Source organism: Eleutherodactylus coqui, chromosome 8, assembly GCF_035609145.1.
Source record: "Eleutherodactylus coqui strain aEleCoq1 chromosome 8, aEleCoq1.hap1, whole genome shotgun sequence".
Taxonomy (NCBI): Eukaryota; Metazoa; Chordata; class Amphibia; order Anura; family Eleutherodactylidae; genus Eleutherodactylus; species Eleutherodactylus coqui.
The window spans coordinates 86622858-86636565 of NC_089844.1; the positions used below are offsets into that span (position 1 = coordinate 86622858).

Genomic DNA, 13708 nt, shown 5'->3' on the forward strand with positions numbered 1-13708 from the left:
AAAATATTTGAGTAGTGAGCAATGATTACACATGTAGTGAGGGTGAGTCACGGCGGATCCCGGCATGCTCCTGCTCGCAGATTGTAGCCGAGAACGACTCTAGCATTATTGTTTAAATGCTAAAACTTTTCACATTGGGTTACACTGATAAACAAATATTGTGCTACTGGGGGAAAAAACATGTTATATGTATGAAATGGAGTGTGTTGAATCCAAATCTGATTCCCAAATTCACCTAGGACGTCTAGATCATGAGTTATAGGCCAACTACAGTTTGACGATATCTCAGTAGATTAGCCCACATACCGATGCATGGCAACATTATAATTGTTGCACCATCACATGCATCATGCCTTCCAGCGCCTCCAACACCTCCTTGAAGATTGCTTACAAGTATTATTTTGGGTGTAAAGTAGGAGATCAAGGCAAAATTGGCACCTCACATCTGGCCTCACACAGGGGCTCAATGGCAAGAGGAAGGCAATGCCGTTTGCTGTGCCAATGATTTGGCACGAACCGAAAGATCATCACTGAGGCGGCTTTTACTGTACGACCAATGTTGCTGGATTTTTAAATAACAATAAGTAAAGAACAGTTTCTCCCAATTGTGAGCCATCGTTACAAAGTGATGCAGCGGCCGTCCAGAGCTGAGCACACTGTTGGCAGTTACAGTGTGCTACATGCATCACTGGTGGATCCAATGATAGTGCACCTTCCACCGCTTCATATTAAGCTGGGCCTAATGGAAAACTTTGCCGTGGCTACGGATCAGAATGGAGATGGTTTCCAGTATCTGAAGGACAAGTTTGGAAAAAACTAAACGGAAGCCGAACTAAAAGCAGGATTTTTTTTTGTTCCTGAAATCCACTTATTAGTGTGAACATTCAGATCCAAATTGAGCACCCTTAAACACAATGCTTGGGATGCATTTGTGCAGAACTTTCTTGGCAACCATCAGGCTAACAACCATGCAGAACTTGTAAGCAACATGTTAGCAGCGTACATGTTGCGTAATTTCGCTCAAAATTCATTTCCTTCATTCTCAGCTGGCTTTTTTGGGTGATGTGAGGGATGAACATGAGGAAAGAATCCACAAGGATATTACCGCTATGGATAAAAGGTATAAAGGCCACTTCAACCCCAACATGTAATTAGAAAGCAATAGTGAATTGAGCAGGTGGATGTAACTCACCAGGGTCGACCCATCCACTCCTCTTTGATGTGCGGGTTTGAGAATAGAAAAGAGCATTAGAAGGTTAAAAAAGGATTGATTACTTAAAAGCCACTGTCTAATGCACCTAAGTACAATAAAGCAATTTTTGCATATAGTCTTGAGTGTAAAACTCCCATACAGATCTTTGTGTCTCCATGGCAACAGACTACCAAGCAAACCCTGTGTAGTCTGATCCTGCTGTGTACACAAACATTGTCTGGTCATCTAACCATGCAGCTACAGATGAACCCTTTATATGCAATGGAACTTTTATAGTAGAAATAATCTTTTCTTATAGTACAGAAGAACAGACAGGACCTAAACGGGTTGTCTGGTTTAGAAAAACATTTTCAACTACCCTGTCAACGAATTCTCAACTAATAGATGGGAATCTCTCATTCATGCCACTTGTCTTTTAGGAAAAATGTAAAGCGACTAGAAAGAGTGGGGGTACGTTTATGAGGGTGAATAGTTACCGAAGTAATTGCTCAAAAGAACGATTATGGGCGACTGTTGGCCCGTGTACACATGGGACCCGAAAAAAGCAAGTGAGCGAGAATCGCTTGCTTGCCAAAGTCGCTTGGTTTTTAGCTCACCTAAAAACCAAGTGACTGACAGCCCATATAAACAGGCAGTCGTTTATCTAACTGCCTGTTTACTGTGAATGGAGGTGGTTGGCCAAAAGAGATCTCTGGTGCACAACGCCTCCATTCAGTGAGTGATCGTCGCTCCTGTGTGAAAGGATTTTAATCATCTGATTGGCTGCGATCCCATGTGGTGGACCATGCCACTTAACCATTGATGAGCTATGTTATGGGGCTCAGAGAGTAAGGGAACGGGGAGTCCAGGGAGCTGGGTTTACTACTCACTGGGTGCCCTATTCCTATGCTGTGTCCACAGTGTGATTCTCTTCAGTCGTCTCTGTGCTCACGCTCTTGCATAAAGATGAATGGAAGAGTGCATGCACAGAGCCAGCGAGAAAGTGTTACACTATGTGCGCGCCAACTTCACAGGGACACACCACAGGAACAGGGCACCCTGTCAGTGTGGAACACATCTCCTCAGACTCCCCGTTCCCTCACCATGGAGCCCCATAACCTAGCCCCAAAAATCCTCAACATGCTAATGGATTCCCTCACAAACTACAGCTGATGAGTGCAGGACCCTGTGATCAGTTTATCTTTGGGGGACCCATCTAACATCTAGGAATAGTGCAAAAAGGAAAACGCCTTAGACCTTAGTTTATGTGCAGAATAGGGCATTAATAGTAGATCAGGGGATTTCTGTTACCTGTGGCCCCAACGATCAGCTTTTCTCTGTCAGTGCACTTATGCACTGACCCGATTTTTGTACGAAGCAGACAGCTCCATTCCAACTGTAGTGGCCAGGTTTGGTATTGCAGGCATTTAGTGCAATGGGAACCTGGCCTGCAATACCAAGTCTGGCCACTGCAGTGGGAATAAAGCTGTTGATCAGAGGGAATCCCAAGTAGCAGCATCCCACCAATTTACTATTGATAACCTATAGTTTACAACTGGACAACCCCTTTAATGAATATGACCATCATAAATCATTACATTAGGAGACGGGTAAGAGGTCTATAAAATATTTGCCATTTTTTGCCCTTAAGAATCATTTTGGTTAGCGCCGCTTGGTATGAATAGTATGACCCTTCTCTGTGGTTTTACTAGGATGCTCCATCATGAAATGTGGTTAGTGATGTTATCAGTCTGTTAAGTGAATGTTTCATGTTTAGCAATTACTGCTCTTTATGTGTTATCTTGGGTGAGATAAGAGTTATTTGTTTTGCTTCTGGAATGACACTTCACATAATGAAGACATTTTCATGTATTTAGATGAAAGGCCACATGAGGATGATAGGAGCTATGAAAGGCTTTTATGAGGCATCTGTAGCTTATGTCTCAGATACAAATGTTACAAAAGAAAAAAAGTGGAAATAGTGAGATTTGTTCATCTCTGAAAATTAGCAGCTGTGGACGAGCGCCAGCGTGAACTGCTGACATCGCACAGCCTGACCCTTTTATGTTACTCAATGCAAGAAGCCAATTGAGTGAGTAGCTAAGACTGAAAAGCTGTCAGTATACCTTCCAAAGACAGGACAGAAGGGCAGAACCTACAGGGAATGTATAATTAGAAATGAATATATTAAAGGGGTTGTCCAGTTGTAAAACTACTGATGGCCTATCCGCAGAATAGGCCAACAATAGTAGATCAACAGGGGTCTGCCGCTCTGGATCCCTGACAATTACATATTTGCTGGGCCACTGCACTTGTGCACTAAGCTGATTTCTGCAGGATGCAGACAGCGTCATTCCCACTGCAGTGTCCCAGCTTGATATTACAGGTAAAATTTTCATTTAACCCCTTGCAATCCAATTTTGGATTCAGGGTTTCCTAGTGGGGTTTCTCTTTCTGCCATTATACAATGGCGCCATCTGCAGGCTAGAGCCAGTACTGTGCTATGGGACATGCTGGAGAGGCCCCTGACAACAGAGCGGCCAGTAATCTACCGTAAGAATACCCTGTCGGACGTCTTCCGACATTGGAGCTGTACAGTCTTCAATCAGAATGTCTTTAGACGTCAGACAGTGGATTGGAAAGGGTTAAGTGAATGGCCTGTAATACCCAACCTGGCCACTGCAAAGGGAATGGAGCTGTCCGCATAAATAATCTCAGTGTACAAGTGCAATGACCTAGCAAACAGCTGATCAGCAGGGATCCTGGGTGGCAGACCCCTGCTTGGTAGACAGCTTATAAGTGGGGGTCCCTGACAGCAGACACCTACCAATCTACTATTGATGGTCTATCCCAAAGATAGAGGATCAATAGTTTACAACTGGACAACCCCTTTTTATCAAGATTTCATTATAAAACTATACTTTTGGTGTTTTTTTATGTAACTAACCACTTAAAAAAAGAATCTTGAAATCTTGCAGTTTTCACACTGACATTAGAGCAGCCACAATAGGCCAACCCTTCCTATTTTCTGCAGCTTACTGGTTAGCCTTACTGTATAGACTCAGACAGAATGAGGAGTCATCTCATTATCACCCGAGGGTGGATGAGTTAAAGTGAACCTTTCACTACTGTCTGAATAAATTTTGGAAACAGTTGTAGCTTGAGATGCTAGTGCTGTGCTTTATTTACTACTAGGCGATATACTCATGGGTTGCACGGCGCTATAAGCGCAGGGATCAAAAATTGGGTTTTAAAAGTTATTTCCTTCTTTTGCATAATAATTGGTGTTCCTATGTCACTTTGTAGTTATCCCAAATCATTTGTTCGTCAAAAATGTGATTATGAGGCGCTGCGCAATTGGCACATCAACCTTATGCACAATCATCTTTAGTAATATTTCTTTTAGCTGAAATGTTCATTAATGTCATTAGGGCCGAGCACCACACTCTTATGAAAGTTGTCCAAAAGAAAATCTGTGTTGAGCATAGCAGCCAATCACAGTGCAGCTTTTATTTTACCTCAGCAGTTTAAGAAATGAAAGCTCACCTGTGATTGGGTGCTATTGGCAACAACAATTACAGGGGAAGTCGACGAGTTCACGATTTTTAATTACACCAGTTATCATTGCCTGGTGCTGGAAAACGCTCAGGCAAAATTTCACTGAAATGGGACTAGAACTGTGGATTTGTATACGACACAGACAGATTTAGCATTTTATATATAAGATGCTAGGCATCGCTCTTCATAAACTCGTACCTGAATAATCAACGTTTACAAATTTCCTGCACCACATGTAGATTATACAAAATCTTATGCTTGTGCCATGATTTACCTGACTGCTGCATGCGCAGATCATCTGTCCATTTAGTAGGCGGATTCATCGTATATATCTGAGCATGCGCCAGGTAGCTAACTCATGACACAAAGCGCAAGGTTTTTGGGAATGGAAGCTTTACCTGTAATACCAAATCTGGCCACATGACCGCTGGGATTCCCTGCTACAGCAGAGCTACAGGGTCCCAGAAGACCCTGATCAGCTCTGCCAGTGACTAATGTCACTACAGGGGATGTTTTTCCCTGTAACTGGGGCTCCTATGGATGCCCCAGCTACAGTGCGAAAGTGTCAAATAAAGAAAAACCAAACACATATGGATGTCCCCTAGGAGGTCTTATATGACGTCATGTGGAACATAGATAGTAAAAAAACATAATCACGTACACAAGTAAATAAAAATTACAGAATACAGCAACAATATATACATAAGAAAATAACCCAAAACAGATGCCAACCAAAACCGTTGCTATAAGCGCCCTGTAATCCAAAATGATACATATTATATATCAAAACGTCTGAAACAAAATGAGGAACCCGTTCCGATACTTTATTTTAGTGTAAATGTACTAATTTAAAAAAATATATAAATGTTATAAAAATCATTTTTTTAGCTTTTTTACCCCAATAAAACAAAAAAACAGGAAAAAGTCAATGAAAAAGATATTTAAAAATAGCCCTATATGTCACAGGGGGAAAAAACACAGCAAAAATAGTTTTGGTAGCTAAAGGAAAAAAAATAGGGCAGTAAAACCATCACATGGCTAAAATCCCTAAAATGTATCTGGTCCTTAAAGGGGTTGTCCCGCGCCGAAACAGGTTTTTTTTTTTTCAATAGCCCCCCCGTTCGGCGCAAGACAAACCCGATGCATGTGTTGAAAAAAAAAAACGGATAGTACTTACCCGAATCCCCGCGCTCCGGTGACTTCTTACTTACCTTGCGAAGATGGCCGCCGGGATCTTCACCCTCGGTGGACCGCAGGTCTTCTGTGCGGTCCATTGCCGATTCCAGCCTACTGATTGGCTGGAATCGGCACACGTGACGGGGCGGAGCTACGAGGAGCAGCTCTCCAGCACGAGCAGCCCCATTCAACACGGAGAAGACCGGACTGCGCAAACGCGTCTAATCGGGCGATTAGACGCTGAAAATTAGACGGCACCATGGAGACGAGGACGCTAGCAACGGAGCAGGTAAGTGAATAACTTCTGTATGGCTCATAATTAATGCACAATGTACATTACAAAGTGCATTAATATGGCCATACAGAAGTGTATACCCCAACTTTGTTTCGCGGGACAACCCCTTTAAGGTACAAAACAGCCTGGTGCTTAAGGGGCTAAATGGTAGCCCTTAGTGTAATGTAGAGCAATTGCCCTGAGAGGCATAGCCCTATTGGGCGCCTGTCATTCAGTACTGCTTTAATACCTTTGAACATCCAACGCATTTCCTCTTGGATTGGTACAAGATTCGTCAGGGATGTTCTCGGCGGACTCAGGGCTTGGAAGTCACAGGGAGCTTTCTACACCTACTCCCAGAGCTACTACTGAGCTCGGGCTAAACATCTTATGCCATTACATAAAATAGGTCATCCATATCAGCTCTGTGGAAGTCCGACACCCAGAAACCCTGCCGATCAGCTGTTTGCAGGAGTGCATTGGATCTAGCACAGGTCTGTGCATTATCAGTGGCCTTGAATAGTACTGCGGCTATTTCCCATTCACCATGGGATAATATCATTCTTCATTCTAGGACTCTCGGAGGCCATGACTTTGTTATGTTCTGGATCTGACAGGGATAACTATAAACTCTAGTCTTTCTATGTCTCAAGGCACTGCATTATGAGTAATCTACCAGATCAGCATGCTGAAGCTTGACTGAAATTCCTTTATTACAGATGTTTCCAAAAGAAAACAAGTAGACCTTTCATGTAGCGTAGCATGTCCTGCTGGACCAAGAATGTCTTAACCTGACATTCTTCTCTTTCTTGCGTATGAAAAAATATGTTGCACGCAATCAGCTTTGTTCAGACCCATTTAAATCTACCTGTCTTATGGAATGAGACAAGGTGCAACCTGATGGGGTGAAACTTCACAAATCAGAAATTAACTTATGAAACCATGGAGATAAGTACAGTAGCTGTCAAAATTCTCCTGCAGGTATTAGGTGTGGTAATATGTCTAACTTGAGAAGTAAAGAGGTCTTGCATAACTCCCAGGTATATTCGGTACATCCAACTTCTAGACCGCAACAACAATGCCCATAGAAACATGCCAGGCACAGAAATGTGCATACACGTGTCACGTACAAGGAGCCCTTTTAACATGTGCCAGCTATATTAGTGACTATGTAAATGTAACCACCACAATATCGCCCGTACAGACCTTTAAGACACAGAAGTGCCCAATGATACATTTGTCATGCACACTCTTCAAATATACGCAACGTGATAGTGACTATATAGTAGTCACCATAGCAGTGCACATACTTGTTAGTTGTAACTATGCAAAGGGGAGTAATGTCCAATGTTCATAGAAACATGGCCAGCCTATGCTAAATGCGACCCAAGGAGTCACACATGATGCCAGTCACCAGCTTGTAGGGGTTTAGGCTGGAGGCGATTGCCCTCTTAGGTCCACCTAGCCAGATTATCATCTTCCTCTGTGTGACAGCATCTTGTGGAGCTACATGAATCACCTACTTCCGGGCTCTGTCCTCTCCCGTCTGATGTTTTGAGGCGCTACTGTCAGCCCATCGGCACCCCTTCCCCCCACAGCACAATCTTTTAGTTCTGCTTCTGTATTTATGTTATGAGCTTGATTCTGAAATTGTATTTATGTACTGGGCTTGGTTCGGGTGCTGCATTTAAAAATTGAGCTTGGTTCTGCTGCTGTATTCATGTTATGAGCTTGGTTCTGGTACTTTATTCATGCTATAAACTTGGTTTCAGTACAGTATTTATTCACCAAGCTGTTCTCGCGTTGGAATGCTGCTATACTACTGCTTTTCTACAGCAAAACACTGACTGCCTCTCTGTGTAATTAATATAGTTTTTTTTACTTCTTATGACAGAGGGGTAGGCACAAACAAAAACAATATGCCAGACACAGAAGTGCTCATACAGGTATACTAAGCACAGAAGTAACAGTACAAATGTGTCAAATATAAATATTCCAAGTACCCTGTTTGAATGTGTCAACCATAGTAGAAGTACCTATGCATACAGTATACATGTGCCACAGCAGTACCCATAAAAATATTCAAGGGACATAATTACCCATAAAAATGTGGCAGTTATACTGTAAATATGCCAGATATCCTGTCCAAAATATACGAGCTATAGTGGTGCTTATGCATTTACCTGCTGTAGCAATGCAGGTAAATACATCAAGTCTAAATTTGCCAACTGCATCCTATGTAAATGCACAAGCCATAGTAGTATCCATGCAAATAGCAACGTCCATAGACATGTGGCAGTTCTAGTAGTCCTAATGGTCCAGGCAATCAGAGACTGGCGGTGAACGTAGATCATTCTGGGACAGAAGTGATCAGTCCCCACTTTTGCGCAACAGAGTCTCAGAACAGCGGCAGTGGGCCAAGAAGCCAAGAGTTTCCCACTGAATCCAATATTCCACGTCACCTAGGAGTGTGCAGATGTGTTCCCATTCTTTAGACATAGTGTTATGCCCTCATAATTTAATATTTCAGCCTCATATTGGTGGCTTGTATCCTATCTGCGCCTCTCATCTGATGGTATTGGGAACCAATTGTGATATTGACAGGCTTAGGGGGGCAGCCTGGGTGGTGCAGCAGGGGATGGGCCCTGGTAAAGGATGATCATACGGGTTCCTCACATATGGACACAATGGGCTTGTAATAAGATAAGACTTCATAACGTCAGAGTTCGTTGCTTGCATGCTCAACTTTACTAAAATGCAAAAAAACAAGGCAACTTTCACGCTCATCAGCAACAGTCAGCTTGAGGCAGAGCTGGCCAGCGACTACAACAGCAACAAGTCCTGAACAATGCCTGGAATCCTTCCTTGCAGAGTATCTGTCTCTTTGGAGGTACTGCTGCCCCCTGTGCAACTCCTTCAGGTTGTCCTGCAACCCATGTAGAAGATCTGTTCTTCCCAACGACGTGGCCATAGGCCTACTTCCGTTTTTCTCCATTCCCTCCCATCAGTCTCATGGGATAACGCTCACAGCCTGGCCCGCACTTTCTTCTTAAAGTAGTATTTTTTAAGAATTACAACAAGTGGACAAAAAAAATCAGGTCAACCACAAAGTCCCATGCAAGGGTGCAGCAGTATCCTACTACCGTATAGTGGCAGCAGTGAGCAAGATGCCACCTCTACACTGCAAGCTTGCAAATATGGAGGAAACAGGTGCAGGTATAGAAAGGCAGCTAGATATTCTAGTGGGCCGGCACCACGCCATTATATGTTTGCTGATCTGCATCCCCAGTGATGAGTTTGACATTGATTACTGAGTGTCTGTGTATTTGCATTGGAGTCCCTCGGGTAGGGAATGCAATAAATACATCCACTGCAGCCCTGTGGAATATCAAGCATGGATAATCTCATTACTTCCGATCAACTGAATATTGTGTCCCAGAAAGCAAGATCTGTTTTGCCAAAGAAGCACATAATTCACCATAATGCTCAAGGAAATGAAAATATATTCATATCAGATAAACAGATAGATATGCAAGAGATAGAGAGAGCGAGAAAGATAGATTCCGTGTTTTATATACATTACTAACACGTGAAAAGCATTTTTTAATAGGTTTTCGAAAATGATTATATTTTAAGTCTAAAAAAAGAGAGAATTTTTTTTTAACTTTATTTGCCTTTTGTATTCCCAAAGGGCGACTTTTTTGCTCTCGGTTAATTCGCATTATTTTTCCAGGGGTTTCAATTACACAGCGTAAACACCACGGCGCAGATAATGTAGAAACTGCTTACTCTTTTTATTCACAGTAATACCATCCTAGCGGTGATTAAGGCACCAGTGACTCACATCCACATTCACAAGGGGCTATAAGAAATTGCTGACCTTTTGGCAGATAGTAGCTAAATGTTAATGGTTCACTGCAATATTGCTGAATCACTTCTCTTTGCTTAGGAACTGAGGTCAGAAATTGAGCTTGAGGTGTCAGGAGACACAGAGGGACTTAACCTCTTCTTTACTGCAAGCTGTAACAATGAAACAGTCATAGCCAACAGTAAAAAGTGCCAGAGAATCAAAGTTGGAGACAGGGTAAGTACAGTACAGTATCAAGTTAAAAACAGTCATCTACATCTATTCCTTGCCTTATTTCCTTGTTTACCTCCTTTCTTTCTCTCTCCTTCCTATCTTTCTCCCCTAATTTTTGATTAATTTCTCTCCCTTCTTCCTTTGTATCCCTACTTCCTTTTTTCTTTAATCATTTCCTTCCTTCCTCACTTTCTTTTCTTTTCTAGGGGAAGTTCAGACTGAGTTTAGTGCAACCTCTGCCTTTCTTTCCCTCCTCCCTTCCTCTTTTGCCTTTCTTTCCCTCCTCCCTTCCTCTTTTGCCTTTCTTTCCCTCCTCCCTTCCTCTTTTGCCTTTCTTTCCCTCCTCCCTTCCTCTTTTGCCTTTCTTTCCCTCCTCCCTTCTTCTTTTGCCTTTCTTTCCCTCCTCCCTTCCTCTTTTGCCTTTCTTTCCCTCCTCCCTTCCTCTTTTGCCTTTCTTTCCCTCCTCCCTTCCTCTTTTGCCTTTCTTTCCCTCCTCCCTTTCTCTTTTGCCTTTCTTTCCCTCCCCCTTCCTCTTTTGCCTTTCTTTCCCTCCTCCCTTCCTCTTTTGCCTTTCTTTCCCTCCTCCCTTCCTCTTTTGCCTTTCTTTCCCTCCTCCCTTCCTCTTCTGCCTTTCTTTCCCCCCCTTCCTTCCTCTTCTGCCTTTCTTTTTCCCCCTTCCTTCCTCTTCTGCCTTCCGTTTTCCCCTCCCTTCTGCATTTTGCCTTTCTTTTTCCCCTCCCTTCTTCTTCCGCCTTTTTTCCCCACCTTCCTTCCTCTTCTGCCTTTCTTTTCCCCCTCCCTTCCTCTTCTGTCTTTCTTTCCCTCCTCCCTTCCTCTTTTGCCTTTCTTTCCCTCCTCCCTTCCTCTTTTGCCTTTCTTTCCCTCCTCCCTTCCTCTTCTGCCTTTCTTTTTCCCCCTTCCTTCCTCTTCTGCCTTTCTTTTTCCCCCTTCCTTCCTCTTCTGCCTTTCTTTTTCCCCCCTTCCTTCCTCTTCTGCCTTCCTTTTTCCCCTCCCTTCTGCATTTTGCCTTTCTTTTTCCCCTCCCTTCTTCTTCCGCCTTTTTTCCCCACCTTCCTTCCTCTTCTGCCTTTCTTTTCCCCCTCCCTTCCTCTTCTGCCTTTCTTTCCCCCGTGCATTGAACAGAGTTCAACACAAGCTGTAATAAATCCATATTCAGTGAGCCCCCTTCAGCATCAGATGTATATAGTTTTTCTCTGTTGTTTTTTTTGCACCACATATTGGTAGAGAGAATGTTCAACTTATCAAGTGATGGCATTATCTCTTTAATATGCCACCCCTTTGTGACTGTGGAGTTTCACCCTCATGTTGCCTTCACAGTTTTTCCCCTGTACAGTGGTCCCCGGCTGCCCATATGGATCAACACAGTTGCCACATTAAAGTGAATGCAGTTGGCTGTGGGTCCCTGAAAAGCTGGACGCATTACTGTGCAGTGAAAACATTCTCAGGATCGGTGCGGGTCCCTGAGGTTTTCCCATGACACCACATAGTGATGGCCTATCCTGGCACCTAAAAATAGGCCATCACTTAAGATGAGAATAATCCTTTTAATACAGGGGACCAAGTTTATGTATTATATTGTGTATACTTTCAGGTTTCCTTCAATGTGACGGTGAGTTCAACCTCCTGTGAAAAGCAAACGAGGCATATTATAATAAAGCCTGTAGGCCTTCAGGACAGCCTGGAGATAGAAATCCAGTCGGAGTGTTCATGTCCCTGTACGACGGAGGCTGAAGAGGGGAGCGCGGAGTGCAGCCTGGGGAGTGGCTCTTTACAATGTGGTGTTTGTGTCTGCAAACCTGGATTTCTTGGAGCCGAATGTGAATGCAACGAGGCATCGCTGAACAACAGCTCTTGTAAAGAACTGGATACATGTTCTGGACGGGGGGAGTGCTTTTGTGGACAATGTATTTGCAACCCCTCTGTATATGGACGAGTGTACGGACCTCGTTGTGAATGTGATAACTTTTCGTGTGTGAGGCACGGAGGACTCATTTGTGGAGGTAAAGTTTAACTACTAAAAGAAACGTCTTTTCCTAACTGTTCAGCTCAGGATACTTAAAAGGGTTTTCCAAGACCCCGAAATTATTGACCTATCCTCGGGATAAGTCATCTAAATCAGATCGGTCAGAGGAACTGACTCCTGGCACCTCCCCCCGATTTTGAAGAACCCTGGCACTCGGATGAGAGCTGTGGCCTCAACCCTGGCCTGTGACATCAGTTACATGACCTTTCTCTACCTCAGTCCCATTCAGGTGAACGGGACTGAACTTCAATAATATTCATAGCCATTTTACAATGTATGGCAATGTACCTAGCATACAATAGAGAGGCAGCAGCACTCACTTATTTAAACAAATATTTTATTAATTTTCACAGTGGAAATAAAGTACATTATAAACAAGCATAGAGATTCCGATACATACAGATGTGCATATCTGTCCACAATATTGATAAACATTGGATGAATATTTCCATTATAACTATGTTCTTAAAGATGGGTCTATCATGTACCCAGTTGTGGCAAGACATGAAAAATGTCTTGTTAGGGTTCTCATATTTATTCAGATCTCATATATGCATAACCACTTATAGGGTAGCCATAATGGCTATTTCCTATCAGTTGTGGACATAAAGCTGATGAGAAATCACCATGCAAGAGTATAACTCCTGTGGAAAATAGTAACAACAATAACTATTAGGAACAACATTTTAAAGTTAAGAACTGTTGGTCTGGGTTAAGCGCCACCAAGACAGGCCATACTGCTGAGTGTGGTCGATTATGTAAGATACATGCCAAATGCTACAACACACCACCCATCTTCTTCCTTCCTAAACCCAATGATCATAGTGCGGGGAAAAAGACTTAACAGGAATAACCTGAGAATTGAAGCCACTTTGTCCAGTTGTTTTTGAATTTTCCCACCCGGTCTAGTTTAGTGGCAATTAGCAGCACTCACTTAAGTGCCTTGGCACCTTCGAATAGCTGATAGGCAGAGGTGTCAACAGTTAGACCCTCACGATCTAATATTGTTAAACTATCTCAAAAGCCAACTTCCAGTACCCTCATCCTTGATCAATTGTTTTAAGAGGCTACGGCACTCAGACAAATTAACCTATTCTCTGGCGTATGACGTTCTGTTCATACCAATGGCCAATATGCAGCTCAGTTCCTTTCAAGTGAATGAATTTAAGCTGTAATACCAGGCACACTGCTGCAAAATGAATAGTGCTGTGCCTGACATACAGTGAAGAGGCTGCAGCGAGAACCTGAATGCCACATCCTCTTCAAACAGCTGATCACTATGGACTATTAGGAGTCGACCCCCACCAGACTGATATTGACGACCTGAATGCCACATCCTCTTCAAACAGCTGATCACTATGGACTATTAGGAGTCGACCCCCA

General features: G+C 43.1%; 1 protein-coding gene across 1 annotated transcript in view; it reads left to right on the plus strand.

The window, feature by feature from the left end:
• Positions 1 to 13708, plus strand: part of ITGB6 (integrin subunit beta 6) — a 79165-nt gene that overhangs the window by 46582 nt on the left and 18875 nt on the right. The window contains exons 10-11 of the mRNA XM_066575954.1: positions 10150 to 10284; positions 11894 to 12302. Coding sequence (XP_066432051.1) covers positions 10150 to 10284; positions 11894 to 12302 — 544 coding nt within the window. The remainder of the gene's footprint in view (positions 1 to 10149; positions 10285 to 11893; positions 12303 to 13708) is intronic.